At 34.6% G+C, this 19,418-nt stretch overlaps 1 protein-coding gene across 1 annotated transcript; it reads right to left on the bottom strand.

Annotated features, from left to right (window-relative positions):
* Nucleotides 1–62: 62 nt before the first annotated feature.
* Nucleotides 63–19,233, bottom strand: LOC108361217 (uncharacterized). The gene is made up of 4 exons (XM_017613794.1): nt 19,225–19,233; nt 2,043–2,198; nt 1,782–1,949; nt 63–222 (listed from the first exon to the last, which is right to left on the bottom strand). Exons 1-4 carry the CDS (start codon nt 19,231–19,233, stop codon nt 76–78), a joined length of 480 nt encoding a protein of 159 aa, XP_017469283.1. The 3' UTR covers nt 63–75.
* Nucleotides 19,234–19,418: the final 185 nt, after the last annotated feature.

Genomic DNA, 19,418 nt, shown 5'->3' with positions numbered 1-19,418 from the left:
CCTTTCTATATATTAAGGTAACGATACGCAAATATATACATATTTACTTACATATATAGGTATGTACTCATATTTTTATTTATAACTAAAATAAAAATTCAACTCAGCTCGTAGTTTTCCATCGATGTTCCAAGAAGTGAAGAGCGCATATTCACCCTCTGGCATGGGCAGCCAAGTCAACTTGTCCTTTCGTATGCGAAAACGGTCTATGATTATATCACCCTACGGAGAAGAAAAATACGACTGACTGCTGTTATTTTTATAACTATAAGATTTGCTTAAACTCGAAAAATTAGGAAACTCAAACGCCGGAAACATACATTCATACAAATTTCTGCGTTCAATAAATGTTTCGAATTTTCGCGGGTTATGTTCAGCTTAAGGGAAGCTGAATACTGTTTTAGCTACATATTTACCCTATACCTACGGTGACCATAAATATATTTTGAAAATGCAGGACAATTTTTCTAAAAAATGTACCTACATACATATAATTGCGTTGTATAAAAATAACAAAAATATACTACATATATACATTCCTCGTCATTCGAATAGCAGCGTACCCTTTTTTTGATTTTTTACCATACAAAGTATGCTTGACAAAATTTTTATATGGAAGAAAATGCGCAGCACCGTCAACAAAAAAAAATTGTCGCCCCTATGTTTATTTTTTTTTTTAATTTTCAAAAATTTTTCAAATGGGATGTAGAGGTAGAATATGCTATATTTTTATAAAAAGTTAATGAATATTAAACAAACAAAAGGAAAACTGTACCTACTAAGTATTAAAAGGATGCGCTATTCAAATAACGAAGAGTGTATATTTCTTAATTATTAATCCAATTTTAAACTTTAAACATAAATCACATTTGCTTCATTGGTATTAATCTTTTAGTAATGAATATTTACAAAATTATAATAAGGCATATTACATATTACTTTACACGAAATATGAACCTCTGTAAAGTAAATTTTTTAGGCAAACTTTGGGTCGTTGAACACGAAAAAATACCCATGGTTTCAAAGAAGTGTTTTCGAGATTTGTTCGAAAAACGTATTTTTAGTACTTTTTCAGTTATTCCTCAATATCTCATGAAACGACCAACAGTTCGAAAGGTATTGATGGGCTCTTTGCAAAAATATATATTTTTTGTGCAGACTGTGTTCCGTAACATCTACATTTCTCATCAGAGTTTCATTTACTGTAAAAAGAAAATGATTGAAATTTCAATTTTTCGATTTTGGTCGCTTGTAACACTAATAATTTTCATGGAAATCGGCAAAGTAATATATTTTTGTAGGTCGCTTATGTTGATTGGATAATTTTTTCATGAGACATTGACGAATAGGTCCGAAATGTACCAAAAACACTTTTTTCGAAAAAATTACGAAAACGCTTGTTTGAAAAGAAAATCGGCTTGGAAAATATTTTTTTTTTCTTAAGCGATCACCTCAAAATTTGTAGAACAGTGTTATCACTATATTTGATGCTGGTCTTCAATTTCTCGTCACCCATTGTCCATATCCGTACAATATTAAGAACGCATTGACTAGTTGAACCTTCAAAACCAACTTACGCTGCTTTTATTTCGATTAGGAAAAGTTAATTCTAAAATATCGAAGAAAATGCGGGACAAAGGCAGGACACTTGGAAAAAATCAGAACATTTTGGGGGTTTTCTGTTTTGAAAAACTACGCAGGACAGACCTTTAAATAACAGTACGGTCCTGCAAAAAACAGAACGGATGGTCACCGTACCTATACCTAACTCCAAAACTTACCTTGTATGGACAGGAGTGATTGAGATTCGTATAGTCATCTATGATGTTAAATAAATAATCGGCGATTGGATAGATTTTCCGATTATCCAAGAATTTGCAAGCATCGTATGAATTTTCGCCAAAGTACAAGGAATAATCGGATGATTTTTTCATGAAGCGTACGCGCGTCTAAATGGTGAGTAAATTAAAATTTGCTATTCATTAATTTGCCACAACAGTGAGCTGTTTACTATAATTTATTATACGCTGCGCTTCACTCACTACAATGTTCGTTACAGGCCGAGCAAGTCTCACATGCAACGAGGTCTCTGTAACATTACGTGAGATGGGTTTTGTTATGCAAAGCGGAATATTGATAAGACTTGCATCGATGGCCTTACAACGAATGTAGGTAAAACGTATCTCCGCCATATCGCACTGACATTGTGGAACACCAAAAAAAAAAAAAACAAAGCAAAAGTTAAAATGAGTGAAATTTCTATAGAGGATTTGGTATCCTTTCCAATTACACAAATTTTCTGGGAAAATTTCTACCTTTGATATTGTCACAGTTGTTATGATAAAAAAGTATGCAACGAATCTGGCTGTGACACACATTTTCCCAGAACTTCTAATACACTACTAAACTGTTATTATAGTTTGTATGCATGTATTTTGCGCAAATCATTGGTGCAAGAAGTTAATAACGGTATAATTAGTTTCAGAAAGATACAAATTTTAAATTCACGCACTTATGAAAATAGTAGACCAATTGAAAATTATTTGCTGATTAGTTCCATATAATTGCGGGGTAATGCCAAGAAATTACCGTATGATTCCAAAAATATGGTTTAGTACAACAAATGTGATTACAGCAAAAAAAAATTTATTGCTAAAATATATAGAATTATAATATGTATGTATGTATGTATGTATATATATATACTGGTGGCAGAACTAATAGTCGCGCCCTATTTTGANTTTATTGCTAAAATATATAGAATTATAATATGTATGTATGTATGTATGAATGTATATATATATACTGGTGGCAGAACTAATAGTCGCGCCCTATTTTGACCAGTTTTGGATATATTTATTTGGTTTATTTAATGTTTAATATTTTTATATAAAAGTCTACACCTTTTCCAACAGTATTTCAGAAAAACCCAAATGTATTTCAGAAAAGGCCAAACGAATTTCAGAAAAACTCAAATGTATTTCAGAAAACCTCAAATGTATTTCAGAAAAAGCCAAATTAAATTCAGAAAACCTCAAATGTATTTCAGAAAAGTTCAAATTATTTTCGGAAAAGCACAAATGTATTTCAGAAAAATATTTTTAGAATACAGTTACGCTTTTCTAAACTACATTTGTGCTTTTCTGAAATACATTTGCGTTTTTCTGAAATTCATTAGGCCTTTTCTGAAATACATTTGTGTTTTTCTGAAATACTGTTGGAAAAGGTGTAGTTCAATTAGGGCTGAGATTTTTTTATGTAAATTTTATTAGAAATATTAAAATATAGCTACTAAAAAAATTTATAATAATTTACCTTTTTAATTTTTCTTTTTTTTAACCAACTTCAAAAAAAGGAGGAGGTTATCAATTGATCGGAATATTTTTTTTTTTTATGTATGGTAGCGAATAACTTTGGACTACAGGGGAGGTCCCATTCCAATTTGGTTTAGATCCGATCATTGGATCATGAAGAAATTAATTCTAAATTTTTATATATGCATAAAAATTACTTGTTATTGTAACAATTGAGTTGTACCGAGCCATATNCATTTTTTTAAATATTAAAATATAGCTACTAAAAATTTATAATAATTTACCTTTTTAATTTTTCTTTTTTTTAACCAACTTCAAAAAAAGGAGGAGGTTATCAATTCATCGGAATATTTTTTTTTTTTATGTATGGTAGCGAATAACTTTGGACTACAGGGGAGGTCCCATTCCAATTTGGTTTAGATCCGATCATTGGATCATGAAGAAATTAATTCTAAATTTTTATATGAGAATTGAGGACGGTTGTGTTTTTTGCATAAAAATTACTTGTTATTGTAACAATTGAGTTGTACCGAGCCATATAAAGGAATTTATATTCCATAAAGTTTTTTATGAACTTATTGATGAGTTAAAATACAAATTTACCTTAATTGCATGCAAATTTTAAAACGCGACTTCGTCTTTTCACCAAAATCCAATTTTTTTCATTATTTTTAACCGACTTCAAAAAAGGAGGAGGTTATCAACCNGTATTTTTTTTCATTATTTTTAACCGACTTCAAAAAAGGAGGAGGTTATCAACCTTTGCGAAGGGAAGTGATTATCGGTAATAGAAAAATTATCTAATATAATTGCTCAGTCGTACGACTTAATTAGGGCGATCTGGAGTAGCTACAGAATTGAGTTGTATATCAAATTAAAGTGCATGCTCCATAGGTTATCCAAAAATTGTCAGATTTCAAATCGGTGAAGTAGGTGCTAAAATATAGCGTTTAAACATTTTCTTGACTCACTTCGTATCTTCTGTATGTATATTAATGTTCAGTCATACGACTTGGTTAGGGCGATCAGAAGCGGTTAAAGAATTAAGTTATACATCAAATTAATGTGCAGGCTGCAGTTGCAGTTGACCGTGTTTGTCACAAAAGTAAAACGTGACAGAAAAGTCGATAGTGAGCAGTGTAATCTATTGAAAAATATTACCTGATTTTCCATGGAATTTTGATTCGTATTTTTTTGTTATTCATTCATATTCATTTTTGAAATATATTTCGCGAAAGAAATAGCTGAGATCACTTTATTTTTTAAACACCTAGGATATAACTGACAAATTTAAAGGACCCGGGATGACGGTAAAACTCAAAACTTTAAAAATTGTTTGATGTGATTTTTGAAATGAACGATCCAAATCAGCCGGTGTACATACTTATGTATGTATTTTCAAATTTTTAGGATCAGTGGCTGAAACCCCTAGAACCTCCGAGTAACAAGCAAGTTTCGAGCGAATTTAAAAAGGTTTTTTAAAATTTTCCCGCCATATTGGATCTTCATTTTGAATTTTAAAATTTCATGGTCAGATTCATAATTAGCGACTCCCAAAACCCCCTAGTACTAAGTTTTGAACGAATTCAATCAATTTTGAAAATTGTTTCCGCCATATTAGAATTTTGAAACCTGACTGAAGATTTGTAATCAGTGGTCCCGTAAACTAGTGGATACGAAGTGGTGTACAAATCCATCAACGCAAACCTGTTCAAATAGTTTTGCCTCGCTAGATTCTCTATTCAGGCCAGTGTGCGCTGGGGCCAATGGTAACCATCAGACAGAACTCCGAAAGAATTTTTTTGGGGGATACATCAAGCGTGTTTGTTGAGTACCATTTATGTTTTTTGTTTACGTTCACAATTGTGGGTAGGCGCTGTGGCCAATGTGTACTTTTATACTACCTCTACATTCTGAAAGCCATAAAGAGCTTCAGTGGCTTGTAGCGTTTTGGCTTTTGCCGTTGAGACAATGCGGAGGAGTTGTGATGCATCAAGCAAGTTGAGCATGATTTGAAGTGACAGCAAGTATAATGAGTCGCCTAAACAGAATTCGAACCCCTAGTTATGGATCTCACAGTCGATATTCATCACATGAAATAAAAATGTCAAAACATTGTTGCATAGTTTAGATTAGAGATTAGATTGAGATGTGAAATAGTAGGGGTTTTTGCTAAACCCAGGCCTACAAAAATGCTATCCCCGAATGCGTGCTTTGAACAAAATTTTTTATTTGCTTTGTACATAGTTATATTTTTGCAAAGAATAGCAAGCCTTCTTATTTCCGCCCAGAAATATGCTATATATTATGGCAACTTCATCAATGCCAAACTGACTCGCCGACGAAGGCCATATGTAGATGACAACCTCTCTAAGCCGCAAAAAAGGCAATCAATACCAAGAGCACGTGACGCTAAAAAGAATCGATGAAACAGCTGACGCTAATATAAATAAATACGAAAGAAGATGCTTTTACAGCTTTTTGATTTCCAAACACACATATTTGTTACTGGCTACATATGTCCCTACATAATTAAGAGGGCATTCTCAAAGCTCCTATCGCATGGAAATCGACCAAATCAACCAACTTTTGGGCATGCGCATTGAAAACTGGTCGAAAAATGGTGGCGCTCTCAAAGCAAGCAGGCCAATCGACAAAAAAGGGGCGTAGCCTACCACTGTTGCGTGAGAGCGGCTAATAGCTCTCGCTCATGTCCATACATGTGTTTGTATGCTTATGCGTACCTCATTAAGCAGGGTGGCTGGTGGCTGACATTAAAATCCTTGTGCAGTGTAGAAAAAAACGACTTTTTGACAATACGAATGCGCCATTGCCAAGGGAAGGAAGGCGTGTGGCGTGAAGGCGATTGCCGACGTTGAGGCGCACCACAACAGCGACAGCAGCACCGACAACAACAACATCAACCATGCACGTATCGCACTCCACTACAATAAAGTCACGAAGACAGATGAAATCAACACCCACAAAAGTCGCCATATCAGCTGAGCCAGTTGCATACAATGACAGCAGCAATAGCAGTCACAACCAGTGTTGCCAGTTTATATCAGTTTTTGAGGCTAGATCTAGTTTTTTTCTCTGTCGTTTAGCTTCGAAATTTAGGATTTAGTTTCTTCGCTTTTTCCTAGCCTTTTCTTATTTTCAAACTAGCATTTTTTAAGGACAATCCTCCACAATATTTGTAGTAGCATTAAATTATTGTACCGGTCCAATTTTACTTGACGAAATGTTAAGCGAATATCATCCGGCGGCATCGCTCCGTCCGACGAAATTTGCTCAGCGAACTCGTTATACTTTAACAGTTTTTTCAGCGGCTCTCAAGTGTCCCTATAAAACCAGGAAAAGCATGTTATTTCTTAGAACTCCACACCCCACGGGAATGACGTCAAGCACTACATAGTGAGGGAGAAAGGCAGTTAGTCGCCGCTGCTATGCCGTTGCCATTCGGGGGTCCTTAGCCCCTTCATCGGCTCTGCTATTGCGTCACATGCTGCCGACCATTTTTTGCTGCTTTGTAGCATAGCCTGCACGAGTCACTCAGGCGTGAAACCCTCGCCAAATATGTTGCGAAGTTTGTATCTGGTACTGTCGAATCGCATACACTGAAAAGAGACGTCTTCTATTACATCTCGCGCTTTTAGACCCTAAAAAGAGTCGCCTTTATTATTAAAATGGTTTTATTAAAAGACTCATGAAATTTCGTGATCGTAACTTACGATTCGTTAATACTTTAGTTGTCGAGATATTTACATCTAGCTTTTTTTATTTTTGAAGTCCTGGCAACACTGGTCACAACGACGCGCCGCCTTTGCTTTGCGCACACCAGCACACAAAACGCAGCGCAAAACAAAAACGAAGCCAACAAAGGGCGCCAAGTGGCAGGAGGTATTGGCTTTCTGTTGTATCAGTAATTTTGTGTGTGCGTTTAATAAGTCCGGATGAATGTGTGCGGGTGAGCTTACGCTGGCATGTTAGCATTGTTGCTTTACTGTTATTATCCTGAACGCAAGGACATGCGTATGTATGGGTGTGCGTGTGTGTGTGTGTGTGTGCGTGTGTGTGTGTGTGTGTGTGACTGTTTTTAATAGGGATGTGCATGCGTTCAGGTGTTGGTGCGCTTGCCTGACGCTCGGCGGCCATGTGTGACTTTGCATTCTGACTGGTTAATATAACCGCAGGATTGTATTACGCCGTCATGTAGCCACTTACACTGATACCGCTCTTGTCCTTCAATTAACGCTCTTAGGAATGGCGAACATTTTTTTTGTTGCCTTTCGAGTAATCGACTATGCTCGTCTACGGATATACATATGTACATATCCAAGCGTACTTGTATATGTACATACATGTACATACATATGTATGTACATACATGGGACAATGGAGTTTGTGGAATTGGCGAAATGTGTACTTACATATTTATGTCATAGAAATGCAGTGTAATATAAATTCACGACATATGTATGTATGTTAGGGCGGGTAAATTTTTTTGACTTTGTGCGTATGTATATCATAGGAGGATTCTTCGTGTAATTCAATGCAAATTTGCCGAAGAACCCATGTGTCTAAAAATTAATTTGGAATTTGCCTAATTGGAAAAATTGGTTTCGATGAAAATGTGAAAATTGTCACTGTTGCGCGTTCTGGTGGAAGTTTTAAGAAAAAGATAAGTGCAAAAATGGATTCCTCATACTAAAAAACCTCTTATAGCATTTCTTTACGACACTACAGTAAAATGCTAAGAAACCTATTTTCGCAATTTGGCAAACTCCAAATTGACTTTAGACCCTTGGTTTCTTGGGAAAATTTGCTTAGAATTACTCGTAGTATCGTTCTGTGCTATAGGTGTATAGCAGGAAAAAAATAAAAAATTCCATACAAATTGACCCGTCCTAATGTATGAATGTACATATATGCATTAGAGTGGCCCTTATTTTTGGAAATGGTTACCTGTATTGAAAAAGCAATTCTCCTAAAATTTTGGCCCAACTAATCAAGTCTAACCCGTTACCTAATGCCGAACTTCCACTAGGCATTGAAATGACAAAAATATTTAAGGCATTTGAGAAATGCCATGTGGAAATGAATTAAATGACTATTTTTTTAACGTATTGACACGAATATTTTACAATGCCCAACTTTGTAATTATGATTTTTGCCACTTATGTGCCTATGTAGTGGAAATTCAGCATACAATTATTTCTGTGCACACCATCATTCATAAGTAAATGGAAAATAAGTTTGATTTTGTACCTTTTACATTTGCAAATTTAGTACTTTTTACATGTACGAGTCATTATTTCAACACGTTTGTGCACGGGTTAATCTGAGTCAATTGATCAATATTAATTTGGAACCATTTCAGGGGTAGCACCTCAAAAAATAAAAAAAAAAATAATAAAAATTTTATGGAAGCAACGGCCACTCTAATACACACGTATACATATGTGCATATACTGATTATAAATCTGGCCATAAAATTTGTTCATTTCATAACTGGATATAATTTTTGTTTTTTTTTTTGTTTTTAATACAAATAATACATCCACAATCACACACTGCACAGCTAAGTATGTAAGTTAAACGGCAGCTAATCAAAGATGTCATAATTTACCAAGTAAATAAGGATCAGCTAGCTGGTTTGAATGACTACGCATCTACGAGACTCCTCCCAAAAATCACACACAATGGTACATAGCACACTGTTAATTTATGTATGTAGTTGTGTCTTATCGCGTAACCAATACACCAAAATATCATAAAAGTCATTTCAATTTAGTTTCGAGTCAGTAAATCAACCCCTATCGACATGCCACACAGCAAATGGAGGAGTTATTCGACGTACTTAAATGCTTACATAAATGCTTACTGAGAGTGTATAACTCTTCGTCCGCTCTAAATTTGAGAGAAGGAGCTAAATTACAGTAGCACAGGCAAACTTTGCAAGCGATAAATTTTTTAGTGTTTTTTTTTCTTTTTTTAGTACCTTAACTTCGGCTGGCAATGGTTAGGGCAAGGTAACTCAGTGAAGTTTCGTCGCGAGTTGATTCAATGACTCAAGTTTATTTTAATGAATCGAGTCATTAGGGTGGCACGAATTGTAAATTTTGTCACCTTTTCACTTGTTGCGATGTTTTTTCTGCTTTATTTTCATGCTTTACTCTGGAGTACCGTCTATGTGGAGAATATTTATTGAGCTAGTGAGTCATATTTTTTTTTAAGAAATGGGTCTGAGCGTGCGACGACAGTGGTACAGCCCCATCAATTTTAAAAAAAAAAAAAAAAAATAAGCAGTGGGCGTAGATCCTCAATTTTCCGTATGCAACATTTGTGGAAATAATTCAAGAAAAAAAAAAGACAACGAAAAATTGCCATGACCGATTTATTTTAAAGCATATGTACCTCCCCTATAAACTTAACCTCGAAAATATCTTGAATGTCATAAAGAGTGCACCGATGAATATGTAACTTCGAAATGTTGTCCATATGATTGTAATACGATCGGTTTAATTTAAAGAATATCTACCCCTGAAATCTCACGACTAGTTCATTTTTCGACAAAAACGTGTTTTTGGTCAAGATTCCATGGCGAAATTGTATTTAAATGAAAACTTAAACAAGATATACTAAAAAGGTAAAAATAACCACTCATGCTCATATGCCCGTACTTGTGTATGTAACGTAGTCATCTAACAAGTTTACTTACACGCCTTAACTTAAAAGCCATATTATTTAAAAGTGATTAAATATTGGCATTTAAGATTTTTACACAATATTCCTTATGCACCTACATAATAATTTTTTTCTTCATGTGCATAACAATTTTTTGATTGAATTTCGAGTGCACCAATATAAATTGTAGAAATGAAATTTTAGTTTCTGAAATCATAGTCATTTTTTACTCAATGTAATTTTTTTTCATTTGGTGAGACGTATGTCTCTAGGTTCGTTCATTTTGGCAAGAAGAACATTGATATATTACAATATCTTAAACTTTTAAAATTAAACAGGTTTTAAAATTTCGAAAATTACAAAATATTTGCGACAAATAATCTGCATGCTACCATTTTTTTTTTTCAATTTCGTGGTGCAGTCTTGAAACTTCACAGATGTATTTGTATTTGATGCCAACGTCCATTGCCTCTAATATGAATAGTCTATTTGAAAACTTCCCAAAGCTATTAAAAAAAATTGCGTTTTTTCTGCCGAAAGAAGGGAGTGACACTATATACACCATATACACCTAACCTCGAAAATGCTTAAAATGCCATAAATGCCAATGTTTGCTAATATTTCTTAAAATATGTGCAAACGACGCACTGATTTTTTCTCTACAACAAAAGAAATCAAAACAAAACTTATTAGAAAAACATGTTGCACAGTCGAACAAAAGTCTCAATAAGTTTTATTTGAATAAAATTCTTCTCACTTCTGTTACTTTAATTTTTAATAAAATTGTCAATTTCGAAAAAAGTTATAATTAATTTTTCTTATTCAAATATAAGATTTGAATGTTCAAAGAGTTTTATTTATTCGGCCGAAATCCCACTGTGCGACGCATTGCTGGGAGTCAGCTCGATAACTCCACTCAGTGCTGAGTTACGTAGCCTTAGCGGTGCGAAATCTTCAAAGCTTCAAATTTATGACTAGATATTCATATCGCTAGCTTAGATTGAAAAGTTGCCAAGTCCCAATTTAAAAATTTTACAAGAGAAGAAAAAACTTCTTATTGCCATTTTCTTCAAGTATTTCGCAAAACTTTGAATACAAAATTTTGCTTTCATTGAATATAAACGAGAAAACATAAAAGCATAGGACCTTTTGTCTTTTTCGAAACGATGCATTTTTAATTTAGCCTCCTGTATCAAAATATGAGCTTTCATAAAAAGTGGACTTAGCATCTTTTCACTCTAGGCTATATATATTGTTTTCTACTGAGGCCTTCCAAACATTAAAATTTTTCTTCAGGCACTCCTATGTACACTGGGAAAAGAGTGTAATTACGCGAACTAAATTCCTGTGTTGAGAGAAGTATATTTAGCTTACTCCACATCATGCTTTTTCTCAATAAATTCCACTGCAAAAGATAAAATTTAATTATTTCCGTATAAGAAAATTAAACACTTTTAGTTTCTATAAAAATTGGCAAAGAAAAAGGTAACACACTAACAAAACAATCATGATTTTTCTCGTTTACGAATTCTAATTCAATGATTCAACGTTACATTCACTTTCGTTTACACTGTCGAAGTCTTAGTTGATTTTACATATACATCGATATAATTACCAATGCGTCTATGGAACTCGTTAAAATGGTGACCGATATTTTAATCAAAACCATTTACATATATATTTTAAACGATGTATTTGTCGAAATTCGTATCGATATATTTGTCGAGTCAAAAGTTCTTATTTACTGAAATCAATTACACTGTTCGGCTGGAGAATTGAAGAAACCAAGTTTTTCTTAGAGTTTGGATTGTATATAGAAAAGTGATTTCTCAGTTTTCCCATATTGGCGATTTTAAGCGTTTTTTCTATTGAAGTTGGCGATAGCATAGCAGCATTTAATACAATTAAAATTTTCTTTAAATACAAATATTTATACCATCAAACGGCCTTTCTGGGGGTTTTCGGGTATGAAGGATCTGAGTCTACAATTTATTATTTAAATTTTTCGATAACTAAGTTGGCCCTAAACAGCACCTAAATAGCACCTAATTAGTGCATAATATTTACCATTGTTCGACGAAATTTTAGTGAATAGGTCAGCTGGCGTAACATCCCACCTTTCGAATTTTCGAAAACCAAGTAAGCACCTAAACAATTTTTGTGGCCCTAAAGAACACCTAATTCGTGAATAATATTTACTAGTGTTCGACGAAATTTTTAGTAAATGGGTCAACGAAAGTGACGTCACATTTTCTAACTTTCTCAAGAACTAATTAAGCACCTAAAATAATTTTGATGTCCCTGAAAAGCACCTAAATAGCACCTAATTCCTAAATAATTTTTTATCGGTATTCGGAAAAGTGGGTCAGCTAGCGGTACGGACGTCCAACGGGGCAAATCTAACCAACAGTATCATGATTTCCGTATCATCATTTCTGAGTGACAAAACCACTTCGACGCAATCCTCATGGTTTTTATAAAGGCTTGGGTTGACCTCTTGTGTGTTTGTGTGTATCTTTAGTATGCGATCTCGTCATTCTTAACTTTTTGTGGTAAATTCTGAAAAGACATAGGGCACACACGAGCACCGAAGTAAAGGAGGGATGGGTGAGAAATCAACAAAAACCTAGTCAAGCAAATTGAATATAAGACATGAGCCACCTGTATACATACATATAATGTACCTCTGTTCGCATGTATTTTATAAACTTAAAACCTAAGCATCCATCCTGGTAAATTAGGCATGCCCTGAATCCCACTGTGCGGCTATGGGAAGTCGCTTTCGTTCATTGTAATCGCATTCGTGTTTTTCAGAACAAAAAGGGCGTTTTCCGGTTGGACAGGCGATGCCAGCGACGCTTGTGTCAGGAATGGTGTGTGGGTGGTAGGTGGTGGAATCCTAAAGGAAGAAAGAGTGGATCGCTTTTAAACGTGTGCGTGTGTGTGTGTGTGTGTGTGTGTGTATGTATGGCAGTGCTAAGAAGGGATGAAATAGCGCAAAAATTTGTAGCCTTTCGTAGTTTAGAATTTTTTTCTGCTCCTCTCCTTTCTCTTGCCCCATAATATCCGGGGGAAAAGCAATAAGCAAAGTGGAAAGGTCGAAAAGCGAGCGGCGCGCTGCGCAACTTCTCGATATCCTTGCTGAAACAGAGCTGCTGCTGGTGTGTGTGTACCTATGTTGCTGTGGTGACTACGACCAGTATTGGTTGTTGGCTGCAGCAACAGCAGCAGCATTAAAAGTCAGCGTGGTGGCAGAGATGGCCATGGTGGTTGTTGGGACGGTGCAGTGGATGTAGTAGGGTGTTGGTTTGGCTTTTACACGCCACCCTCAACCTTTGCTCTCCGCTATACCCGCATGAAGTCGACCAGCTTACTGTCCGTCCGTCCGCATGAAGCTGCCGCCGCTGCAGCCACACAGCCAGTCAGAGTCAAATTGACTACAAAAAGGACTCTTGAAGCTTCACTTTTATAATTGGCGGTCGCTGGGTCTCTATTGCAATTTGCAATTCGAATCGTTCACAACGTTAAGCGCGTGTTACGTGACGACGGCTTCTAGTCTACATTTTGTTACGGTGAATTGTCAAGAACGCATTTGTGCATGGGAAAAAATTAAATGAATACCAAAAGTGTATGCCTGAGTACAAATTATAATTACGCTAAATGCAAAATATCACAATATTTATATTTTAACTATTGCGCAAAGGCATCCGAACTAATAGTATGTGAGAAAAATATCCTGAAATATTTTCAAGTGACTAATAGAAAGTGATTTATCTAGAAGTGACTGGCACTGCACTGGTTTAACTTTTTTTTTGCCAAAATACTAATAAAAATTTTGCCACGCTGGATACGCTGGGCTTTAAATATTTCCATCAACGGAAAATGGGAACAGGTAACTAGCTAATGCTCCGTCGCTGAAAATGTTACATAAAAGAGCCGTCGGCTTTGAAATTTTTCTTCTTTTTTTTTAAGTATATTTCAATAAAAGAATATTTACTTGAATTTGAAGCAAAAATTGTGTCTTAAAATCATTTATTGTGCTCGCTATGTTAACTTACTTCACAAAACCTCTCTGGATTTGCTTCAAAATTTATAATTTCATCAAAATATTTCCTGCGCATGGATAAACGTTGGCGGCATGCGTCGGCTAATTAGTCTTTTAAGTACTCACTTTTGGCGCTTACGGTAAACTTATTTTTTATAATAATAGATTGGTGCTTACATATGTGCTAGTGTTTGGCCGAGCTTCTCCTCCGATTTGTGGCGTGCGCCTTGATGTTGTCACACAAAGGGGAGGGACCTACAGTTTTACGCCGAGTCGCCGAGGGGCGACGGCTTTTAAGAAAAAAACCTTTTTTCTATATTTTTTTTGTGATGTTGCTTTGACCAGGGCTTTTAACTAAAAGAGTTGCCACCTGTTGAACAATTAGATTCCAAATATTTAATAACGCTGGATCACAAATTTTAATTTGGTTTTTGTTTCTCCAGACGCCACTATCCAATTTCTATATAGAATTGCTCGGTTTACCGTTATTCAGCTTAAAGCAAAAAATTGGTTCCCTTAATCACGTATATCTTACGAAGCAATTTAAAAATCTTAATATAAAATACGGCAAATGAAAGCCTATGAAATTCTCCATAAACCGCATATAAAGCATGTTACTTAGGTGTACGTAGCTTATGAGTAACATTCTTTCGTGCTCAATTTCCATACAAATAATCAAGGAATGAAACCGATTCAAAATAACGTTCCGGTTTGGGTTTCGGTTTTGCCAAGTGTTTCGGTTTCGGTTTTGGTTTCGTTCTTCAAAATTTATTTCGGTTTTGGTTTCGGTTTCGTTCCGGTTTCGGTTTTTCACAGAAACTTTGTTGATATTATTTAAATCACAATGTCTTAAAGGTTGAGGAAAGAAAATTGAAAATTACAGTTCACTGATAATATCAACACTAGGTTCTTTCCCTAACAATCCGGACCGGATTTGGTAATTAGAGAATAAGANTGCTGATTTTGGTTAAATAAATCATTTATTTCAAAGAAATTTGTATTTATTATTTTTGTAAATTTCTGGAAACCGATTGAAACCTGTGATTGAAATGGTTTCGGTATCGTTCCTTTTCAGGTCAAGATAACGGTTACGGTTTCGGTTTCGGTTTTGAAAAACGAAACGGTTTTAAACGGTTACGGTTTCGGTTTGGGTTTCGGTTTCATTCCTTGCAAATAATCCTGCGCATTTTTATTTGACCACTCATTATTTCGTATTTATCCATCCATTTTCTTCATCAGTAACTTGATTTTTTTTTTTTCGTAACAGAACAGGCTTTAGTACAAATGCCAAAATTTGGCACAGAACCTGTTATTTTTTAAATTTTTCTTCTGTTAAAGTTAGATTTTTTTCATTTTTTCATTAAAAAATAAAAAAAGCCGGAATGATTAATTAATTTGTCAGAAACTATAAGCCCTATCGGAAAGTGATGTATAGACGGTTATGGAGGATTTCATTGGCTTTTATTTGCCGTACTTTATATTAAGATTTTTAAATTGGTTCGTAAGATATACAGTTTTGGCCAATACAATAGCACCCCCATTTCAAAGTGATATTGTTTGACACTCATGGTTATTTATTTATTTTTAAGGATTTTCAATTAAAATACAGTTCATTCTCTCACAAAACTCTCATAAACTCAAGTTTAAAACTTTTTAAAAGACCGCAAAAAAGTGCAACAAATTCTCACCCAAATTTCAAACTTTTTTCTCAGAAGCGGTAGAATTTTTTTGAGTACACAGTTTTATAGCCCATTCAATTTTAGTCTAATAATGTGCAAGTTTCAAGTGGCTAAAAATTACCGTTACCGTTTTTCGCCGAGGATGTTGCGGGTTTCTGCCATATAAAAATAAATTGTGTTTAATCGTTATATGGAAGCAAATGAGACAAAAAAAATTCTAAAAAATTAACGGTAATCTTTAGCGACTTGAAACTTGCACATTATTGGACTAAAATTTAATGCTCTATAAAACTGTGTACTCAAAAAAATTCTAGAGCTTCTGAGAAAAAAGTTTGAAATTTAACGGAAAGTTTGTTGCATTTTTTTTTTCGGTCTTTTAAAAAGTTTAAAACATGGGTTTATATGGGTTTTATTAGAGAATGAACTGTATTTTAATTGAAAATTCTTAAAAAGAAATAATTGAACTTAAGTGGCAAACAATATCGCTTTGAAAGGGTGGTGCTATAGATATGTCCAATACTGTACGTAATTTAAAGGAACAAATTTTTGCTTTAAGCTGAATAACGGTAAATTGCAAATATCTCGAAAACGTATCCATAGAAAAAAAAATAACTCGATTTTCGGAATTACCGAGTAATTCTACATTGGAATTGGATAGTGGCGTCTGGAGAACAATTTTGCTGTTAACCAGTGTAATCAATGCCCTCATATCCGTACCGTTCTTTTGATTTTCCAAAATAAGGTGTCAAATTAAAGAGTTTGGGCTGCAGATGCGCAATAAGGTTTTACCTTTTTGAAAAGAGTTGCCACCCTTTAAAAAACTATAATCAAATTATTTAAAAAAATTTATCTACTATTACAAATCGGGTATCAATCGAAATGGTTTTCAAAGGCTTTGTTTCTTACCTTAATTAAAGAAGGGTTGCCACCTGTTCAAAATTCAAATACAATTTGAATCAATAGAATTGGGTAAGGGAAATATGTATCATGTGATATGGGTGCCAAACCAAAGTAAAAGAGCTTCAGAAGGTAGTAGTTTGAAAATATTTTGAAGAGGGTTGTCACCTGCTTGAAATGTGGCGTTTAGTTACCTTATACACAAGTTATATGAAATATCACAATATGGATGTTAAATGAGAGAGTGTTAAGAAATATTTAGTTTGTGTTGTAAGAATATTTTTGAGGTGTTGGAAGAGGGTAGCCATCTGTTTAAAAAGTTAAATTCAAATTATTTACTAAATTAAATGGATTTTTAAAATATGGGTTTCAATCGAAGAGGGTTTGAAAAATCTTTATATCTGAACTATATTTAGCGGGGTTGCCGCATGTTTAAAAAAAAACAAATACAACTTAGTTCATCAGTTATTTAAAAAATACTTAAATATGTATCGCAATGTCAGACGAAGGAGAGTTAACCAGGTTTTAGCTTGCAAATACTTTTGAATAGGGCTGCCACCCGTTTGAAAGGTCCAATACAATAACTAATACAAATATTATACGGGAGTCAAACGAATGAATATTAAGAAATCTTTAGTTTGAACATTTGGAAAGTTTGAAGAGGGTGGTTTCCACGTGTTTAAAATGTTGCATTTAAATTATTCAATAAGTTGGATGAATTGTTGAAACTATTTATTTCTGACCTTTATTAAGGAGGGTTGCCACGTGTTTTAACAATCAAATTCGACTTAGTTCATCAATTTATTGAAATACAAGTATATCGCAATGTCAGACGAAAGAGGTTTTAGATGATTTTAGTTTAAAAATACTTTTGAACAGTGTTGCCACCTGTTTGAAAAGTCGAATTTAGTTTACTGATACACAAGTTTTATGCAATATTAAGATGTGGATGTCAATCGAAAGAGATTTATGACAGCATTAGTTTGAAAATATCCTTAATTAGGCTTACCCCCTTTTTGAAAAGACATATCGATCTTACTAACCAGATCTTGTACCAGAAGCATTTTTTATGATAGTCACTAAAATTGCACCGTTCTTTCGAATGGGTGGTCAAATTAAAGACCTTAGCGAATAGTTTCATTTTTTTAATTAAGCACTCTTTTTTTTTAATCGGTATAAAGTGATTTGAAATTTTATGAAATTAAAAACCTGCACTTTTCGAGACCTTTCTTCACTCAGAAATTGCTGCACGGTTTTAGGTGAAATATGGCGCTCCGATCGCTTATAACTCTGACTAACATTTGGAATATTTTTTACGTTTTTTAAATTCAATTTTGGGCGTTTTAACGCCACGCGTGCTCACTAGTCCATTATAAATTTGCAAGGAATTTTAATTATCCTGGTACCCATATTAGGGTAATTTCGTATTGATCAAAAATATTGGGTAGCTCTCTCCTACATTCATCCACTACTTTAGATCTAACAGAGCTAGAAGAGAGTGCCTGAATGGCCGCTTCGTTATTCGAAAGGATGTTGAATTGCGTTTTCGCCGGTACATTTTTACTGTTTTATGTACCTTACTGCCTCCTTAATAGCAAACGTTTCGGCCTGGAACACGCTTGCATAGTCTGGTAGGCGAAAGAATAACTATAGGTTAGGGTTTGTGGTGAACCCAGGTTTTCGACTGGATATAATCAGTGGGCAGCATTTTAATTTCAGACGGTAGTTCGTCTAGGTTGGAACCGTGCCCGTTCGGTCTTTCCTTGCAGAACCCCAGAGTACGCAATCTGATGGCGCTGTTAGCAGCTGAGTTTTCGATAAAGATATCTATGGGTAATAAATAAGTCAAGAATGACGTTGAAATCATCCTTCGGAGAGGAGCTCATTGCACTTGACTGTATGTACCTATCAAAGATATGGACGATTTGGGCATCTTAGTACAAATTCAGGTACTTACTTCATAATGAATCATAACATTTTTTTTTTAATCTGTTGTTTTACTTTTTGATGGCGACTTATTCAACGGCGGCGTGTGAAATTCTTTATTCCCAGGACATGCTTAGATAAACATTCACTCATTCCGCATGCCTTCCTGCCGCATTCGCAATATGTTAATTAAATGAAACAATATTTCCAAATGCATTTTGAAAAAAGAAACAAAGACATTCACACAATCACGCAAGCTTGCTGGGCAACTTACTGCTGCCAAAAATCTCAAAATAAAAATAACAAAAACATTTTAAAATAAACTTTAAAATATTAAAATAATAATTGTCATACGCAGTGGCAACAAAAACTAAACCATACAATGGGAATAATCAAATGCAACAGCCAATTACAAAGGCAAAAAAAAAAAAAAAAACAATAACAATATGTACTTGCCGTGTAACTACCCATCCGGGCGCTAGCGGCAATGCAACTGCACAAAAGCTGATGGCTGAAGGGTGTGAAAAGTGGCAGCACGCGCCACCACCAGCAAAAACAAAAGCGGGATAGAAAGGCGTACATGCAGGCATACAAAAGTGGTATGCAATATAAAAAAATGCGTAAACACTGGCAATATGTCAAACGTCTATGGCCTGGGTTTTGTAATCATTACCTTAGACATTGTTGTTCACGCATCATTGACAATATTTAGATATACACAGCGCGCTTTTCCTAGTCGCAATGTCACTTCCTCTCTTCTTTCCCTTTTTTTTTTTTGTTGTAACTTATGTATGTACTTATACATTCTTCTGTTGTATAGTCTTTGTTTTTGTTGTTGTTTTGACAAGTGTCGCTTGTTTACTGAAG

This window comes from Rhagoletis zephyria, unplaced genomic scaffold (assembly GCF_001687245.7).
Source record: "Rhagoletis zephyria isolate East Lansing unplaced genomic scaffold, Rhagoletis_zephyria_1.1 Rzeph_scaffold_00718, whole genome shotgun sequence".
In the NCBI taxonomy this organism is placed as follows: Eukaryota; Metazoa; Arthropoda; class Insecta; order Diptera; family Tephritidae; genus Rhagoletis; species Rhagoletis zephyria.
Note: the sequence above shows the minus strand (reverse complement) of the source record. Positions and strands in the feature narration are given on the sequence as shown.